At 42.9% G+C, this 21,027-nt stretch overlaps 1 protein-coding gene across 1 annotated transcript; it reads right to left on the bottom strand.

Moving 5' to 3' along the window:
- PROKR1 (prokineticin receptor 1) lies at positions 7,208 to 19,751 on the bottom strand. The gene is made up of 2 exons (XM_005686823.3): positions 19,107 to 19,751; positions 7,208 to 8,474 (listed from the first exon to the last, which is right to left on the bottom strand). The coding sequence occupies exons 1-2, from the start codon at positions 19,691 to 19,693 to the stop codon at positions 7,778 to 7,780; spliced, it is 1,284 nt and encodes a 427-aa protein (XP_005686880.2). The 5' UTR covers positions 19,694 to 19,751; the 3' UTR covers positions 7,208 to 7,777.

Here is a 21,027-nt window from a genome sequence, read left to right as displayed (position 1 = left end):
CTTAGAGGAACAAACTAAAAATTCCTTTCTGGATTAAAAGCTTTTCCCACCACTATGGGTGATAACATACCAGAAATGAGAAAAATCGCAGGATTCACCATTTTGTTTTTCACCAACTGGGAAGAAGTCAAGAGGTTTTAAGAATGACCACCCATGGTTAATATTTCTGAGAATGATAAATGACTTAGCAAAATGGAAAGAGAAAATTAAAAGTCAGATAAAAACTTGTTTATAAATCTTACAGGGTGGGTAATCCATAAGAGATATGCATGATTGCCTTCTTCCACTAGAATTCATAGTGCTGTGATTGATACTCTACCAGCCACAGAACTATCAGGAAAAATGGGATTGGGGGTTATCCTTAATAAAGGACAAGTATGTAATGGTACAGATAGGACTAAGAAGAAGTAACTAGGAGTAGTGAGCTCCCTAAAGCCAGCAACAAAGGCAGCCAGGATCTCCCCCAGCCCCAAAGGAAAAGGGGAGGAGCAGTACCCAAGGGGACCAACAGCTATAGAATGTAGCCCCTGTGATCTGGAAAGTTGGGAGTCAACTCAATAAATTCCCATTTTCATCCTGTCTTGTCCTCTGACCCTCTGCCAGTGTCTGCCATTGACTTAATCCAACAAGAAGCTAGAAGAAATACAATATATGGCTTATCAATGGTATAACCCCAAAGTCAGTCTCCTAGGTTCTAGAACAGAGTAGAGGGAGGATTCAGAGACACAAAGAAGAAATTGTTGTTGCTTCTCATTCGCTGTCCAACTCTGCAACCCCATGGACTGCAGCATGCCAGGCTTCCTTGTCCTTCCCTATTTACTGGAGTTTGCTCAAACTCATGTACATTGAGTGATGCCATCCAACCATTTCATCATCTGTCACCCTCTTCTCTTCCTGCCTTCAATCTTTTCCAGCATCAGAGTCTTTTCCAATGAGCTGGCTTTTTGTATCAAGTAGCCAAAGTATTGGCACTCCAGCATCAGTCCTTCCAATGAATATTTGGGGTTAATTTCCTTTAGGATTGATTGGTTTGATCTCCTTGCTGTCCAAGGGACTCTCAACAGTCCTCTCCAGCACTAATTCAAAAGCATCAATTTTTCAGAGCTCAGCCTTATGGTCCAATTCTCAAAGCCATACATGACTATTGGAAAAATCTTTCATGAAAGACTTCAAGTTCTATTTTTCCACCAAATGACTAGTGGAGGAGAAAGAGAAATAGGAGGGGAAAAATAAGATGAAATTGGGAATAATTAATTTAGGGAAGATTATCAATGACTGAAGTGAAGATTCAGTGGCTCTCCTTGAGTTGAAGGAACAATCCAAAACCCAAGGGCAGGATGTGCACCTGTTTAGCAACAGTGAATCTCAGGATGCACGCATGTGTGCTAAGTCGCTTCAGTCATGTCTGACTATTTGTGACTCTGTGGACAGTAGCCCGCCAAGCTCCTCTGTCCATGGGATTCTCCAGGCAAGAATACTACAGTGAGCTGCCGTGTCCTCCTCCAGGGGATCTTCCCCACCCAGGGATCAAATCAATGTCTCTTAACGTCTCCTGCATTGTCAGGCAGATTCTTCACCACTAGTGCTGCCTGGGAAGCCTGAACCCCAGGACAGGACTTAAAATAATAGATAAAAGACCCAACCCACCAATCATGGCTATAAATAGTCCTCTCTTCCCATACTAAGCAAAGCAGAACATGGAGCACATACTATCTAGCTGAAGCTCAAATGGAAGAAACAAACAGAGAAGACATGAAATCACTGTAGTTGGGCAGTTGAGCTGGTTCTGCCCAAGGTCAGTAAAATAAAAAAACAACAACAACAGGACAACAATGCATATTTATGCAAAAAAGAAAGTAAGAAAGAAGAAAAAAGAGGAAAAAGAAAGAGACCCTGCAAAAGAAAAATGAAGTCTACTATGGAATAAATAAATATCAAAGGAACAAAGAGAAACAAATACAGCAAATGTTAGAAATCTTAAACACATAGAGAGAATATGAAAACTCTGAAGAAAGAAATACATTTGTCAAACATAATGAAATAAAAACATGTATTTCAGAGATAAGGATACTCCACACTTCCAACCAAGAGTAAAGCTCTAAGGAGAAAAAGCTTGCTCCCTTAGTTACTTACAAGACACAGAAAGAATAAAAATAAAAGAAATGTATATTCAACTCAAGAATGTATCAAAGGGTCAACAATATTAAAATGAGGAAAAGAGAAACAAAATAAAACTATTGGTTTGGACAAAAGTTCATTTGGGTTTTTCCAGAACATTATGGAGAAAAATCCGAGGGAACTTTTTGGTCAACCCAATATAAGACCTAAAAGTAACAAAAGAAAAGAAGAAAAGCAGTCATTTGACAGGTAAATCTGTCTTGTGTTTTCCATCAACCAAATGCCTGGTCTCTTTGAGACCAATTGCTAAAGAACAGGAGCTGAATTTGTGTTGCATTCATTTTTGTAACTTCACAGTCTAAGACAATATATGGTTGTTAAATAATTTTATGAAAGAATCCTGAGTATCCAGGTTATAAGGAAAGGGACCATCTCCAGCTTCTTGAATGAATTTTTGCCACATGGATGAGGTTTGGGGCCACTGAGAAGGCACAGGACAGTCAGTGGGTGAACCACAGAGCCTCTAGAGGTGTTTTTATAAGAAAAGTACCCCCAAAAAAGATCTGTTGATTTAATTACATTCACATGCACATGCGTCTTCCTTCCTGCCGTCTCCATTTCTGCCAATGCCCACTCTGAGGTGTGCTTGCCTTGGCCTCCCTCTCAGGCAGGTGTTCCTAACAAGTTTAGGGGCCACAAACACTGATGCTGGGCTTTCCTGGTGGCTCAGACAGTAAAGAATCTGCCTGCAGTGTGGGAGACCTGGGTTCAATCCCTGGGTTGGGAAGATCCCCTGGAGGAGAGCATGGCAATCCACTCCAGTATTCTTGCCTGGAGAATCCTATGCACAGAGGAGCCTGGAAGTCTACAGTCCATGGTGTTGCAAAGAGTCCAAGACGACTAAGCAACTGAGCACAGCACAAACGTTGATAGAAAAAATCAACTGTTATTCTCACTAACCTATAATTAAACTTTAGTAATTCCTGCTATTATGACATAAGCAACAAATCCCTTGAATATTAACATTTGCTGAAACTGTTCCCAAGAGAAATGATAAGATACTTTATATTACATTGCAGCTTGAAAAGAGAGCTCAAAATGTCATTCACATTCATCACTACTTCAGAAGCATGGTAGTTATTCAGTTCAGTTCAGTTCAATTGCTCACTCCCGTCCGATTTTTTGCAGCCCCATGGACTGCCGCACGCCAGGCTTCCTTGTCCATCACCAACTCCCAGAACTTGCTCAAACTCATGCCCATGGAGTTGGTGATGCCATCCAACCATCTTGGTAGTTATAACAACCATCATGGTAGTTAATAACCCTGATCTTAATCTGATAATTTAAGGCCTTAAATATTTAACTTAAAAATTTAATATAAATATTGATATTATACTATAAAATTTTAAAAATATTTTGATAAGAGTATGTCCATATAATTGAGTTTTTGGCATACCTATGTATTTTATTTAATATCTTTTATTCATTACACTGTTTTGAGAAGGGGCTATGAACTTCAGAAGATGTCAGAAGCACCCATGACATTCAAAGGTTAAGAACTCTATATCAGGGTCAGCTGCTGAGGGTAACAAAAACTTCTCAGAGAAGGAAAAATGAAGGTGGGATTTGTGTCATTCTCGGATCTTGAGAAAATCTGATAAACTTAAGAGATGATTTATCACAAAGGAGACAGGGATTTATTCGGTATACTAGAAGGCAGATGGAAGATCTGCGAAGGCTGCAGCACAGACTGACACAAGCTCGGGCTTGTGATCACAAGCTCGAGTCCCCGAGTGGAGCTTCTTGTGTTCAGATCTCAACCATTCACTCCTTGAGTGGCCTTGAGCAGCTCCGTTTCCTCATCTAGAAAGTGAGAGTCATACACACCCCCACTTGGAGGGTCTTTTCTGAGGACTGTGCAAGATAATTCCTGTAACTTGCTCAGCTCAGCCCCTGACACTTGGTGGATGCCCCCCACTGCAGGTTTTTTAAAGTCAGCCAAATTTGTTTTCAACTTCCTCCTCCACATCTTTCTCTACTTTTTCCCCCTAATAATGACATGCCTCCCTCACCCCATCATACAGACTGGATTCCCAAAGCTGCTTTCTGTCTCTCCTTCCCTCCACCCTCTACTCCTATCAGAACCCACTCTCAGATAAGCCCTGCACTATTACTTATGTCTCTGTGTGTTTTTCAGTGCTTAGTCACCTCTTCCAGGGATGACAGTCTTATCGTTGAGTGAGAAGCCTTTTCTCCCAGCAAAAGACCAATTTCGGTTTACTGGAGCAGATAAAAGTGATGTTTCTCTTCCCATGTAAAGTGCTTGCCTTCTGCTTTTCTACACCCCACTTGTCCTGTTCAAGTCTGACCTTGTCCACAGTCTCTTTACCTCTCATCTTCACTTCTGATGCCACTGAACACATAGGCTTGCCCTTCATCTGGGCACCAGACTAAGGCAGTCTTCTTTATCATTTTTCTCTGCTTTTCTAGGGCAAGGCAGCTATTCTCAGGGACAGGGGCCTTATAACTTTCTTTTATATTCCTAGGGATCCCCAACTAAGCATTTAAAGAAAGAATGGCTATAAACATTTTTAGGAGTTCTTCCCTAAAACCTCCTGATCTCCATGTCTGTGCTGAAAGTTCCCAGGGGTAGCATGAGTTAAACTTGGCTTGCAAAGGAACCAGGAATGTCTCTGTTAAACTCTTTAAGGGTCTCCAGAGAAGGTCAGGCTGGAGATGAACAGTCCTCTCAAGGGTTCTTGGAAAGGATCCTTCTCTTTCCAAGACTGACGCTCCCTACATTCATGAATGCTATGGTAGAAAAACTCTGGACTGGGCTTCAGGAGCTTTGGGGTCTAACCCTGGCTCTTACAGTTACCAGCTGTGTGATACTGAACTTCTCTTCCCCTCTCTGGATTTCAGTTTCATTACCTGCAAAATAAATCATTGGAATTTGATATTCTTACACTCTAGGAAGGAGAACTGGATCCATGCTTTGTGGACACATTCCAAAATTAATCATATTTTTCAAGAAACAGGACGTGTGTTTATAATTTTCTGGCAATCTTACAATTTCTTGAACATTCTTTTCCACATTGAGCATGGAACTTGTTTCACGCTTCAGGGCTTGCTATGCTGACTGCCATTTCATAATGTCTTTAAGAAATTATTCTTTAAACGCATACTCATTAGGTAAAACCCCTCAAAGTTTTACTCTAAACCTGCCCTCCTCTTTTACTTTGGTTAAGGAGATGGTTTGATTTTATAAAATCATGCTTTTATTCTTCTGTGTGGGACAATGTGCATATCTCTTTGCATACTGAAACTATTTAGAAAATAGAAAAGCAATACACAAGGACAGTGCCACCTTGTTGGATTTTCTACCAGTTTTTAGAGAAGCCATTAGCTGGACAGACCACTGCTCAGTTCAGTGACTCAGCCGCTAATCTGAAAGAGATGTAGTACACTAAGTTCATCTCCTGGCTCACTTTCCATGTGTGGACATTGAACCTGTTCAAAGATTTAGTCTTAGTTTATGTAACCAGTATAAAGTGGTCCTCTGATTTCCAGTCTTGGCACTCAGGTGCTATGGATTTACCAAAGCAAATTTATAGGAGAAACATATAAACCAGCTAAATCTCTTTAGGATGGAGAGAAGTTCACAGGCAAGAAGAACATGAAATAGCATTGTTCTCAGAAGTCATATGATCATGGAATCAGCATCTATTCAGTGTTCACTCAGAAAACCATCACAGTGTAACTGGGAAAAGAATGGGGGAGGGAGAAAATTACAGGAATACTATGGTTAATAATTATATATAGAAAGAGACACTTGATAATAACATTTTCATTCATTGTACAATAACAAACAGACATAATATCTAGAAATATTACAGACAGGCAAACAAGTGAAAATTTGATATTTTAGGCTGAAAATCAGGAAGAGGTTCGATTGTCACATGTAAAAAGCTCCCATTTAATAGAGTCAACGCATGTTTAACATTCCTAATGGAAAAGATGAACATAAGGACAACAAATTATGTCATTTTATTATTTTTCAGTTCAAAAATTAAACTTTCCTAGTTTTAGAATGCGATAGAATTGCCTTCCAAAGCGGATTGGCTTCAGGCTAATATTTTAATTAGTTTTCATTCTCTGAGAGTATTCTAGTTAAACCAGAGGGTAAATCTGCTGGATGATGAATAAAAAGAAACAAATAGGTTTTAGTAATATGTCTTCCAGGCAAATATAGTAACTATTAAAAAAAAAAAAAACAACTTTGCCACCAAAACTAAAGAGTTGACTATATTTGGAGGGGGAAACACCATACATACATCATTTAAATAGCATTATGTCACTAGATGTGCTGCTCTAGAATTATTTAATAAGAAGATAAATCCATTCCACATCTATCCACCCCCATGAGATGAAACCAGACAGACAAACAAGTATCACATCCCCCAGATTCACATGGCTAGAAACAGGCATGACTGATACTTCCATGATCAATCACAAAGATGCTCTGATTCTGAAGTTTCTAAAACCCTGAGCTCATTTTCTCACTGGAGACCTATTTGCCATTTCCTTTCACAATTCTGCCACCAAATTTCAATGCTTTATTGTACCAATCTGTTATTAGGAACATAATGCATATATAGAACTGCTAACAGGGGTAAAGGAATAATTCACACAAACAATATGAAAGGGAGAGATGGTGAGGATTCTAGATATATAAGCTAAGATGACAAGCTTTTCCTTTCCAGGGCGCTACACATAGCTATTAGTCTACTCTTGATTACTTGCATGGTGCAAAGAGTTTTTCCATATATTATCTCATTGGTTCTTCACGGTCACTGCACTGGTAGCTGTCACAGGTATTATATCATCTTCATTGCCTCCAAGAGGCCTTACCCAGGCCCATACAGGTGATAGATCCAAGCCTGGGTCATATCTTCTGGTTCCAAATTTCCAAAGCCAAAACACCAAACGAAGGAGGTGGATTAAAAAGAGGGACAAGCCCTCAATAAGCCTGTAGCCTCTGAATCTCACTGTTGCCACCCGCCCCCCCCAACCACCACCACCGCCTATTTGTATGTTGCTTTCTTTCCTGGGTGCCCAGGGTGAGAGTCAGAACCAGGCATAGAAGGGAAGATTGCAGAAAGAGCCAGGAACCTGCTTTGTATTCTTGCCCCAGGCCAGCAAGTGTTAGGAATGAACTCAAGCCTAAGAACAATCCCAGAGATAGGTTATTGCAGTATCTGATGAGTAGCTGAGATGATCCAGAGAGAACCTCACCCTACAAACATATATACCACAGTTTTAGGTGACTACTCAGGCTCCCTTCTGGAAAACCCATCATTCCACACTATGTCTCTTTTTTTTTGTTTGTTTTTTGGTTTAATCCCTATTTCCTTATGCCAGTCAAATATAGTCAACTGATATAGATTTCACCAGTGCCTACACTTTGCACAAATTAGATGTTCATTGAATGTCAGCCACTGGTAGTGGAGTAGTCACACCAGTTTTAGAGATTCTGAGCTCCCGGAACACAGCACTGACATATTTGTCCATTTCTTTTGCCCTGTGGCAGACCTAGAGTTCTTGGTTGATAGTGTGGGCTTAAGCACATTGTCAGGGGCCCAAAGGTCCTGTTCTGGAGTTATTTCAGCCTGATGCAGTCCACCTCTTCTGTGGCAGGCACCCCCGTGGTTTTGAGGTCAAGATCCCCACTGGACTTACTGCCGTTGTAAGAAGGCTTCCAGTGGAGTAGCATAACCTTCTTGAAGTACTTGATGGTGTTATTCTTGACAGTCACGAAGCACACGGTGTTGATCATGCTGTTGCTCATGGCAATGCACTCGACCACATAGAAGGCCGTGAGATAGTGTTTCTCCTTCACAAACACTGTGGGGAAGAAGTCCCGCACGATGGCGAAGCCGTAGAAGGGTGCCCAGCACAGCACGTACGCAGTGAGGATGCACATGAGCACCAGGACCGTCTTCCGGCGACAGCGCAGTCGCTTCCGGATCTGCTCCGTCTGGAAACCAGGGACGGCTTTGAACCACAGCTCTCGGGAGATCCTGGCATAGCATAGGGTCATGGTGACCACTGGGCCCACGAACTCGATGCCAAAGATGAAGAGGAAGTAGGACTTGTAGTAGATCTGCTGGTCTACTGGCCAGATCTGGCCACAGAAAATCTTCTTCTGGCTCTTGACAATGATGAGGACTGTTTCAGTGGTGAAGTAGGCTGATGGTATGGCAATGAGGATGGACACCACCCACACCAAGGCAATCAAGCCGGTGGCTGTTTGATACTTCATCCGCGGTCTCAGCGGGTGGACAATGGCCAGGTATCTAGGATAAGGACACAGTTGGTATCAACACGTAGTAAGGAAGTGCTGGAGGATATTATTTTTGCTGCAACATTGAGGCACAATCAAATGGCACCTATGGTATGTGGGCTTCCAGGAAAGGCAGACTTGCATGCCAGCTCCAGCCCCACATCTTACTAGCTGTGCAACCTCAGGCAAGTTATTTTTAATTGAAGGACACCTGTTTTACAATGTTAATTTCTGCTGTATAGCAAATATACATCCCTGTGCTATACAGTAGGACCTTGCTGTTTATCCATTCTATATATAATAGTTTGCATCTGCTAACCCCAAACTGGTAATCTATCCCTGCTCCAACCCCCACCCCTTGCCCCTTGGCAAAAACAAGTCTGTTCTGTATATCTGTGAGTCTCTTCTGTTTCATAGATAAGTTCATTTAGGTCATGTTTTATGGCAATCCACTCCAGTATTCTCACCTGGAAAATTCCATGGACAGAGGAGCCTGGTAGGCTATAGTCCATGGAGTCACAAAGAGTCAGACACGACTGAGCCACTTCACTTCACTTCACTTCTTAGATTCCACATACAAGGGATACCTAATGATATTTATCTTTCTCTTTCTGGCTTACTTCACTGAGTATGATAACTTCTAGGTCCATCCTTGTTGCTGCAAGTGACATTATTTCATTGTTTATGGCTAAGTAATATTCCATTGTATATATGTACCACATCTTCTTTGTCCATTCAGCTGTCGAGGGCCATTTAGGTCCATGTCTTGTCTATTACAAATAGTATGGTTATGAACATAGGGCTGCATGTATCTTTTTGAATTAGCATTGTCTCCAGATATATGCCCAGGCCAGGCAACTTATATTTAATCTCTCTGAATCTCAACTTCCTTATCTGCAAAAGTTTTTGCTTGTTTGTTTTTAAAGATTAAACGTGCCATTACATACACAATTTCTGGCACAGTTTTAAACATGGCATATACTCAATAAATGGCAACTATTATTATTAAATGTAATAATAACATCTCCTATTGGTTTCTAGCCTGGCACTATTCCAGGTCCATGCTGTTTTCACGGAAATTCACTCTAATTACCCCACAGTTTAGAGTTAATAGGACTTGAAAATTCCAAGGACTTGTTGGCAGAATTTGCCCTTTCTGATAGAAATAGTGGGCAAGGTTTTACTTTCATTCAATACTTTTAAATACATTAAAAACATTGCTCTACATGCAAAGGTGAAAGAAAACCATGTGACCATTTATCTTATTTTTCTGGCTGGAAAATGCAGCTTAGTGAGAAATGACTGACTTTCTTAAGGTCATATACCATAGTACTCTCAATAGAAAACATTTAACCCTATCTCACATGGTTGATGTGAAAATCAATTGAGAATACACATGAACATGTTTTTTGAACCACAAAGCAACAGACATTAAAAGATATTGCTTTTGTCCTTTCCCCCTAAACCACACTGCTGTTACCACAGTCATCCAGGAAAGAAGAGAGAGCATTTTCTGGGGGATGTGAGTCATTCGTGCAGTATGAAAGCATCCTTCCCAGAGAGAGTGCGCACACTTAGGCAGACAGCTCTGATTTCCTGGAAGACATTCTGTCTGGCAGGGGGTAGAAGCAGGAGAATGAGAAAGATGGAAAGTGAAGTGGGAGGGAATGACTAATCAACACTGGAAATAAACATATCCTCACGTGTCCACAGCTTATTCTTGGTAAAACCAAGGGCAAACATGACAGGGGCCTGAAGAAAGCTAAACAATTCTATTTTCTTTGCAACTGATCCCCTTAAGGTCATCTTACTTGGGATTCTGATTGGAAGAGGAGGTTCATTCTTTTTTTTTTTTTTCATATCATATTTCTGCTGTTTCTGTGCATCCCATAGCACAGACAACCAACCCCACTGAGTGTCATTTGGAGAGTTCACTGGCACAAGACTTCTGCTCTCTTCCAGATGTTAGATGAAGTTGGATGGGTTGGGTTCACCCTGGCCAGCCAGCTGACTGCTTGACAGGTTCTACCACCAACAACAAACCCTGGTAGTCACCAGTCTCCCAGGCTGGATGCTGAGGGTGAAATGGGAATGCCTGCAGCGTGTTGGCAGTGCCTTTGCCAATGCATGCAGTGGACCTCCCTGAAGACCACGTCACTCCTGCCCTAGGAGGGCATCCAATCTGCTCTGAGTCATATCAGAAACTAAGAGTTTAGAGCTTCTGTTCTCATCATCTCTCTCTTATCTACCCCACCATGTTCTGCTGATTACTCTGTCAAAGAGTGTTTCTGTATTCATACTTGCTTGCTATCTGAACTTACACTATACAATTCTATTCCTTCTTTTCCCACTAGTAATTTCCTAAGTTTTTATGCTGTTTTGAACTCACAGTGTTTTTTCAATGACCATGTAGGAGAGAATACTGATCCAGGAATGAGAATATTAAGAATCTAATCCCAGCTTTGCCACAGACTTATTATGTGAATTTGTCATTTTCTTAGCCTTGTGGACTCAATTTCCTTATCTGTGACATGGGAATATCAACTGCCTTTCCAAACTCACAGAGATACTGTGAGGCTCCAAAGTGACAGTGCATATAAACAATAAACTGTTAATATGCAAGAAATTGTTAGTATCCTAAAATGTATTTTTCAGAGCTATTTTGTATAGCAAGCAATTTGTTTTCACCTGTTACTTGTAAATCCTGCATTTGCAAGTTCTCTGCTACTTGGCTATATTTTACTGGATCTACTTTATTGGATTTATTCATTTTTGCATCAACACTAATCTTCAGGGTAATCTGTGACTGTCCATCAGTTCATCCTGACATCACCCCACCTCCATTCCCAAGGTTAGCACCAGGAGGTGTGCAAGAGGCCTTCCAAATACATTTACCAATAAGCAAATTGCAGAAAACTGTTACAAGGATAGCCACCAGCCTTGGCTACGCTACACTCCGAACTCCATTATTAGTAAGTAAAAGTCACTCAGTTGTGTCTGACTCTTTGTGACCCCATGGACTGTAGCCCACCAGGCCCCTCTGTCCATGGGATTCTCCAGGCAAGAACACTGGAGTGGGTTTCCATTCTCTTCTCCAGGGGATCAACCCAACCCAGGGATTGAACCCAGGTCTCCTGCATTGCTGGCAGATTCTTTACTACATGAGCCACCAAGGAGGCATATTATTAGTAATACTTGCTAAAGTTCATAAAGCAGCTTACAATTTACAGAGCATTTTCAAATCTACTTTCTCATTAGATAACCCCAACCCTATTGCTAAGGAAGCAAAGATGCCCATCTTACAGATGAGCAAACTGAGATGTGAAGAAGTTAAATAACTGTCAAAAGCCATGCAGGTAGTAGTTGACAGAACTAGGCTGTATATTGTCACCCTGCTTATTTAACTTATATGCAGAGTACATCATAAGAAACTCTGGGCTGGAGGAAGCACAGGCTGGAATCAAGATTGCCAGGAGAAATATCAATAACCTCAGATATGCAGATGACACCACCCTGATGGCAGAAAGTGAAGAAGAACTAAAGAGCCTCTTGATGAAGGTGAAAGAGGAGAGTGAAAAAGTTGACTTAAAGCTCAACATTCAGAAAACTAAGATCATGGCATCTGGTCCCATTACTTCATGGCAAATAGAGGGGGAAGCAGTGGCTGACTTTATTTTTCTGAGCTCCAAAATCACTGTAGATAGTGATTGCAGCCATGAAATTAAAAGACGCTTACTCCTTGGAAGGAAAGTTATGACCAACCTAGACAGCATATTAAAAAGCAGAGACATTACTTTGTCAACAAAGGTCTGTCTAGTCAAGGCTACGGTTTTTCCAGTGGTTGTGTATGGATGTGAGAGCTGGACTATAAAGAAAGCTGAGCACCAAAGAATTGATGCTTTTGAACTGTGGTATTGGAGAAGACTCTTGAGAGTCCCTTGGACTGCAAGGAGATCCAACCAATTCATCCTAAAGGAAATCAGTCCTGAATATTCATTGGAAGGACTGATGCTGAAGCTGAAACTCTAGTACTTTGGCCACCTGATGCGAAGAGCTGACTCATTTGAAAAGACCCTGATGCTGGGAAAGATTGGGGGCAGGAGGAGAAGGGGATGACAGAAGATGAGATGGTTGGATGGTATCACCGACTCAATGGACATGGGCTTAGGTGAACTCCAGGAGTTGGTGATGGACAGGGAAGCCTGGCATACTGCGGTTCATGGGGTCGCAAAGAGTCAGACACGACTGAGCGACTGAACTGAACTGATAGTGATGATACAGATCCATCGTATCTTGTTCCAAATCCAGTGCATTCTCCAGTACTCCATTTGTTCTTTCCATTTGCAACCAGAACAAGCAACCCTTCATCCTTCCTTCCTGAAATCCTAGCAGCCCCTCTCTTCTTTTCATCATAGTCAGTTTCTACCTATAGATGTTCCAAAGTGGAGTTAGATAGTTGGCAACTACTTCTCTTTGCTTAGGAGTATGCCATTGGCTTGACCAGTGTGTCTAACACTATAATGGCTCAGGTTCAGATACACTTACAGTCAGTATTTCCCAGAGAACAAAGAATGAAGGCTGCCAGACAAAGAAATGTCCAGCCACTAGCTGTGTGATGGCAGTGGGTTGTGTGACTAAGCAAAAAGGCTTGGAGCTCCTTTTCTGTCCCCAGGACTCAGCCCCAGATCTCATCATGGAAATGGTGATCACAGTGGCTACTAGGTGGCCCACGGGATGGGCAGCTAATGCACAACCTGCTCCTTAAGCAACCAAAAAGCTCACCAGGAAGTATTTGTGCTTCCTAAGGCTGAGTGCTGTTCCTCCTGCCTTAGTTGCCTCATCCAGACAGTAGAGAAGAGCGGCCAACAGGCAGGCTGACTGGTCAGCTTCCCCTAGATTCCAGGTAAAAGAAGGGACTCCAGTGCCCTATGTGCCTGAGATCCCAAGATACACCCCAAGGATTTTGCGGCCATCAAAGAGGAAATCCAGACCTAGGGGACAGGGTGCTCTGAGGGTTTTTCTCAGTTCCCTGCTACCCCCAGGTCTAACTCCCTGTGCCCAGATTTTGTGATTCTATAGTGCAAAATTTTATTTTATTTTTAATTGGAGGATAATTACTTTACAATATTGTGATGGTTTCTGCCATATGTCAACATGAATCAGCCATAGGTATACACATGTCTCCTCCCTCTTAAACTTCCTTCCCACTTCCCTCCCCACCCCACCCCTCTAGGTTGTCCCAGAGCACCAGCTTTGGGTTCCCTGTATCATACAACAAATTCCCACTGGCTCTCTACTTTACATATGGTAATGTATAATGTTTCAATGCTACTCTCTCAAATCATCCCACCTTCTCTCTCCCACACTGTGTCTAAAAGTCTGTTCTCTATGTCTGCATCTCCACTGCTGCCCTGTAGATAGGTTCATCAGTACCATCTTTCGAGATTCCATATATATGAATTAATATACAGTATTTGTCTTTCTCTTTCTGACCTTCACGCTCTATAATAGGCTCTAGGTTCATTCACCTCATTAGAACTGATTCAAATGCATTCCTTTTAATAGCTGAGCAATATTCCATTGTGTATATGTATAATTTCTTTATCCATTCATCTGTCAATGGACATCTAGAGTGATTCCATGTCCTAGCTATTGTAAATAGTGTTGCAATGAACATAGAGGTACATGTGTATTCTTCAGTTACGGTTTCCTCAGGGTATATGCCCAGTAGTGGGAGTGTTAGGTTGTATGGTAGTTTTATTCCTAGCATTTTAAGGAATCTCCAGTCTGTTCTTTACAGTGGCTGTTTCAATTTGCACTCCCACCAACAGTGTAAGAGGGTTCCTTTTTCTCCACACCCTCTCCAACATTTATTGTTTGTAAACTTTTTGATGAGGGCCATTCTGATGGGTGTGAGATGATACCTCATTGTAGTTTTGATTTGCCTTTCTCTAATAAGGAGCGATGTTGAGCATCTTTTCACGTGTTTCTTAGCCATCTGTAGGCCTTCTTTGGAGAAATGTCCAAATCTTCTGCTTGCTTTCGGGTTGTGCTTGCTTTTCTGGTATTGAGCTTCATATGCTTGCATATTTTGGAGATTAGCTATTTCATTTGCTATTCTCTCCCACTCTGAGGATTGTCTTGTCACCTTGCTTATGGTTTCCTCCTTTGTACAAAAGCTTTTAAGTTTAACTAGGTCCCATTTGTTTACTTTTTAGAGCAGGCTCCTGTTCTTTCTGAGCTCTACTCTCTTGCATTCTTTGCTCTGTCCCCACACCTCTTGTCCTCCCCGGATCTCACTCTCACCTCAAGCATTCTCACCTCTCAGCTTTTGCAAACACCATTCTACCCTCTTAGAAATCCTTTCTTCTTCTTTACTGATAGTCACTGGTTGAAGCCAAGTTAAAAATCTGTCTCCTGCATGAGGCCTCCTTGACTCTTCCAGTATTGGATGATCTTCCCCTTTTCTAAATTTCATTTCAAACTGACGCTTTACTTCCTCTCTAACTCTTCCATGTTAGTTCTCACCTCTCCCTGCACCCTAGATGACAAGCTTCCCAAGAATAGGGATCATGTCTTACTTCTTTCATAACCTTTTGCTGACTGTGAACTCCGGGTACTTAGAATCTTAATAAAACTTTACCCTCGACAAGTACCTAGCTGTGATGAACAGAAATGTAATAGGCCATGGTGACTGTTCTCAAAAAAATTGCAACCTGTTTTTGGAAAACAGGACATCAATGTGTTTACCCAGCATGAGACTGGCAGGCGGTCTGGAGCTCAATAAGACACTGGAAAAGCAGATGAAAAGATTCCAGCCGTGTTCTGTAGACAATGGTGGTGTTAGAGGTCTTTCAAGCAAGAGAGGGAGGGGTGTATGAGGCAGAAGATTAATTTGGCTGTAGTCTTGCTTTCTTCCCTCAGTCTACAGGGCCCTTCTCACTATTCCTACAACCTTCAATTTTGCTCCCATCTTGAGGCCTTTGCACCTTGGGTCTGGAATACTCTTTCCCAGTCTTTACAAGGCCAGTTTTTTTGCCTCCATCATTCAGAGATCTGTTTCAATATCTCTTCTGAGATACTTTTCCTGACTCCCACCTAGAGCATCTCCCACGCTCCGTCACTCTCAGTGTTTGCTTGTGTGTCTGTCTGTCTTATTGAAGAACACTTAATTTACAATGTTGCGTTAGGTTCAGGTGTATAGCAAAGTGATTCAGTTATGCCTACATGTACTTGTTTTTTGGATTCTTTTTCATTATAGGGTATGTGTATTTTTGCTTTTACTCAGTATTTCTGATGTTCTGAAATTACCTTCCTTCTTTGCTTGCCTGACTGATCTCTCTCCATCAAGCTTCATGAGTGCAAGGAATTTTTTGCTTATTCACCATCATTTCACCAGTGTTTGTAATAGTTGTCACATCAGAGGCTCTCTATAAAAATGCATTGTTTGAATGAACAAATGAGTGAATGAATGAATGTTTAGAATGGATTGTGAGAGAGTAGGGTTGGCAGAGGGGCAGAGCTGAAAAACAGAGGTGGCAGGAAGACCAAGAGAAGACTGCGAGAGTTCACCCCATGCTGGAAAAGTGGGAGGTGGGAGCGGGGGTTGTGGGTGGGGGGTACTGTCAGGCCCTGGGAATAAAATGAATGGTGGAGAAAGGGAGAAAGCAGCAAGGACAAAAGGGATTTGCCAGGTTAGATGCCTGGGAGAACCATGGAACCAATAGTAGAGACAGAGAACAGGTAGGAGATAAATAGTTTTGTTCTACTATAACTTGAGAGCTGTATTTCTTAGAAACTTTGTAGTATTATTTCTTTAATCAAATCATAAAACAACCACTGTGATGAAAGCAAAGAGGCTAGCCAATCAGAAATAGTCATAGTTTATCTGGTTTTGTTATTACTGTTCCTTTAAAGGGTAATTTACATATGATAACATCTGCTGTTTATTTAGTCCTTACTCTGCTTTAAGTATTGTTCTAAAGAATTATATGTGTTATTTCATGTTATCTTTAAAGCAATCCAATACATTAAGTTTTCTTATCATTCTCATATTCTACACGAGAAAACTAAAGCAGAGAGGGGTCAAGTAACAAAACCCTGAAGCCAATAGATAGTGCAGTAGGAGTCTAAACCCAGGCAGACTAACTGCTTGGGATTCTCTGGTGACTCAGATGGTAAAGAATCTGCCTGCAATGTGGGAGAGCTTGTTGGATCCCTGTTTTGGGAAGATCCCCTGGAGAAGGAAATGGCAACCCACTCCAGTACTCTTTCCTGGAGAATTCCTTGGACAGAGGAGCCTGGCAGGCTAGAGTCCATGGGGTCACAAAGAGTTGGACATGACTGAACAACAGACCAACTGCTCATACCATTCCTACAGAAATTTATAAAATTAACTGTGGGCATATTTGTTAGATCAAGATAAAAACTAGTTCCCAACAAAATCAAACCTGAAAATCACTGATCAAATCCTGAACACATGAGGGCAAACAGGAATCTACCCATGAAACTGAAATTTGACATGTGAAAAACACATAAAAATATAAATAATTTGAAACAAAGATCACAATCATCACTAAATGAACTTAAGGCATTCGAGCAGTCAGTCAGTCGGCCAAGACCATTGGATGGTCCTGTGCAGGCAGCACCGTTTCCTCCAGTGTCTGGGTTCAAGTTTCCAATCACAACGCTACTCTAAACAAGAGCAGTCCCCAGGATGCAAAACATGCTCCCAATTAAAACCCCTACTATAAGAGAAATGCCTGCAATATTTCAGACAAGCTGAGTTTCATATGAAAGTTGAATAAGAATTTGAAAGAGTTTGGTAAATGGAGGTGAGTTGATTGTCATAATAATAGATAATGTTATCTTACATGTTCAGAATAGCCTGATGTCCTGATTTTACCCTGGCTTCCATTCCCCTTGAAGCTGCTTCTTCTTTCAGTGTTACCCCTTTCCACCAGTAGGACCCTCCCTGGTAAAATGGGTCTCACGCAGGCAGCAGGGGCCCACCCCACAGCAGGCATCTACCTACCCGCCCGCAGTGGCTAGGAGCACCCAGCCACTGAAGAGATGTCCTGCTAGAGCGAAACTTCAGGAAATGACCTCATATGTTTTGTCCTGCTCTTGTGCTAAAAGAGACGGTGCGGCTTCCACTTTCAGAAAAGTTCAGAGACAAGGTCCCTGGAGATCTTCCTCAACAGCTGTGAGGAGGACTTGGGAGGCAGGTACTCTGCTTGACTGTCCCCCTCCTGCTCCTTCCACATATTCACCCAGGGTCTGTTCATGGGTGGACAGAACACCACGGGGCTCCATGGCTCACGCTGAGGACCTCAGCCAAGCCTTCTTCAGGGATGACACTTCTGAACACCTTCTACAGATGACAGACCAAGGGCTGATTAATGTGCCAACCCTCTGACATGCTTCTAGGTTTTAAAGCCAGGCTCCTTCTCAATCCCCTCTCAATCCTGGGATGTCCTGATTGCAAGGAGTGGGCCAGATGCAACCAGAGCCTTTGGGCCATGGGACACAGAGAGCATCTGTGCTTCAGGCCCTCTGGGTTAAGAGGGAGAGACAGACTATTCAGATCCAAGTACACATAGGCCCAGTCAGACCCTCAGGGTAACTGTCTCTACACTGCAAGGTGTTTTGTAACAAGAGTTCAACTTTGGGCAGAGGAGCCTTCAAAGACTGTCCCGAGGGCACAAAAACCGCTCTGGCCCATTAGCACAGGTGATTATACTAAATGAAAAGCCTGAAAATGCAAGACTGGTATAGGCTGTTCTTACTGACTTTACTTATCTTCACTAGAATCAGCTCTTCTGTACTGTTCCACGCTAATGTATGAAAAGGAGCAAACTGATTATTGCAACAAAAACAGACTAAGTAAGCATATGCTTTGTTTTGACTTGTTTTGTTTGTTTTTTCAAAACAAATTTCTCAACCTCCTTTAAAATCAACCAGTGTTAACACTGTTAATCTACTATAGTTGTAGTAGTAGTGTTAGCCACTCAGTCGTGCTGGACTCTGTGTGACCCTATAGACTATAGCCAGGCTCCTCTGTCCATGGAATTCTCCAGGCAAGAATACTGGAGTGAGTTGCCATGCCCTTCTCTAGGGGATCTTCCTAACCCAGTGATCAAACCCAGGTCTCCCACATTGCAGGCAGATTCTTTCCATCTGAGCCACCAGGGAAGCCCTAATCTACTATAGCCCAATATAAAATTAAAAATTTTTAAATAATAATAACTATTAAAAAGTCAACTGGTATTAGTAGGGTGCCATGTTTAGTACAGTAGGTCTTGATGAGATAGAAACCTCCTTTAAGATTACCAAGCTGACTCAGGAGGTAACTGCCTGCAACTTAAACTTCTCCCTCCACACCACCTGGTGGCTGTTTGCCTCTAGGCCTTGGACAGATACAACACCTAGCAGCAAGTCCATAGTGGAGAGATCAGCAGCCTTCTGTTTACCCAACTCTAGGGGCCTCTACTACCTCCTGACTCCTTACAGCTAGAAAACTAGAATTCTCGCTTTCAAGAAATGGGCCACCTTTGGCCCCTCCATGCATCCACAGTTCTGGTGAACACAGATGCCTCTCATCAGTCACAGCTGCCCTTCCTTGGCTGTCCCCACCCCCACTCACCGGTCGATGGCGATGGCCAGCAGGGCATTGGTGGAGACGTAGAGAGAGACTGTGCGCAGATAGTTGACGGAGGCGCACAGCACGTGGCCATGCTCCCAGGAAAGCTGGCGCGCCACGTAGTAGTCCATCTCAAAGGGGCAGCAGACAATGGCCACCAGGAAATCAGAGACGGCCAGGTTGGCGATGAGCAGATTGGTGAGGCTGCGTAGCTTCTTGTAGCGGGCCAGCGCAGCGATGAAGATGAAGTTGCCGATACCACAGACCAGCATAATACCCACCAGCGCCATGCCAATGACAATCCTGGCGGCAAAAAAGGTCCGGGAATTGGTCACATCCTCATCTTCATCCAAGGGCATATCATAGTCACCATAGCTGAAGTTGAAGGGGAAAGAAGCAGCTTGGGCTCCAAGGGGGTCAAGCAGAGGGAAATAATTGGTTGACGTATTGGTGGCATTCTCATCCATGACCCCCATGGTGATCTCCATCTGGCTGGTTGAAGCCTTGAGCCACACTCTTGGGAATTCCTCTGGGGTGATGTTGCTAGGCTGAGGTCTCCCTTTTCTGCTGAAACTCAGCTTTTCCTTCATGAGTCAGTGCGTCCGTGCAAACATCCATGGGGTCCAGAATCCAAGCTTCATCCTAAGCCTTTGAAAGACATTACACACAATCGGCACACAAAAGACATTACACACAAACCAGGCCAAATTTAAAACCATCATGTAACCTAAGCTGGCCCATTAGCCACCTGCCCAGAGTGAACACTGGGTTGGAATAGAAATAAAGGAACCAGGGGAAGAAAACAAAGGAATCCAAACCACATACCCACTCATTTAGGTAAGGTTAGATTGCTATAAAGACAAACAGGCACCAACTCAGTTTATTTCCATTCCACTGAAGATTCTGAATGTTGCACTTTTTCTCAGGGGCCAAAGTAAGGAGTGTGGGGAGGCTGAAGAAAACCAAAGTGATCTGCTCCAAAATCCTTTCCTGGTCTCAACAGCCTGAACTATGTCCTTGTGAAATTGTCCCATTCTGTGGCTTAAAAGAAATTGTGAATCCCATTGAAGAAGCAAGGCTTTGAGACAAACCTGACTGCTCTCCATGAGCTGGCCTCCCTTCTGGCAAAACACTGCTCTAAAATCACAGAGCCTATGTATCAGCTGCCTGTCCCTCTCCTCGCTGGGTTTCCTATTCCTACATCCAAGGCAGCTGAGACCCTAGAAGCCACACACAGCATTTACCAAGGCCCATCCCCAGACAGGGGCTGCAGGGTGAATTCCCAGCCTAATCACCGAGTGACTTAGAAAGGGGACACCGGAGCAAAGTCCTTCCTGGGATGGTTGTGTGTCTTGAGATAAAGAGTTTAGACATCCTCCTGGCAAGAGCTCAGTGATGTCTGTAAAGCTGAGCTCCGTGGAGAGGGAGGGTTTTACACCCTAGGACTGCAAGGAATTACTAGTGAGGACCCAAGCCTCCTCGGTCATCTGCAAGGAAGAGGAGGGTCCACCTGACCCAGATGCTGGAGCTGGGATATCAGGAGGGGTTGTCTGCTGCACCGATGGGGACAGAGAACCAAGAGCGAGCCAGAGTCCCCATGTCCCCGGCACTCTCCCTACAGACCCAGTCAGTCCCACAGTCTGCAAGCATCAGACCAGGTTGCTGGGATAGAATAAGAAGGCTGGTGTCTGCAGAGCTCCGTGGAGGGCAGGAAATCCAGAGAGGGAGGGGAAATGTGAGAGTCTGAGATTCCTGGGACAGGGAGACACAAGGAAGACTCCAAGGACCCCCAGGAGAGTTCCAGGTGACATGCCTGGAGCCTACCTTTGGGGGTAGAACTAAAGTGCCTCTGTACCCTAGGGAGGCTTGGCCCCAGTTCCATCTCTCCCCCAATTCTTCCCCTCTATTTTCCTCAGATAGTTTT

This window comes from Capra hircus, chromosome 11, assembly GCF_001704415.2.
Source record: "Capra hircus breed San Clemente chromosome 11, ASM170441v1, whole genome shotgun sequence".
Taxonomy (NCBI): domain Eukaryota; kingdom Metazoa; phylum Chordata; class Mammalia; order Artiodactyla; family Bovidae; genus Capra; species Capra hircus.
Note: the sequence above shows the minus strand (reverse complement) of the source record. Positions and strands in the feature narration are given on the sequence as shown.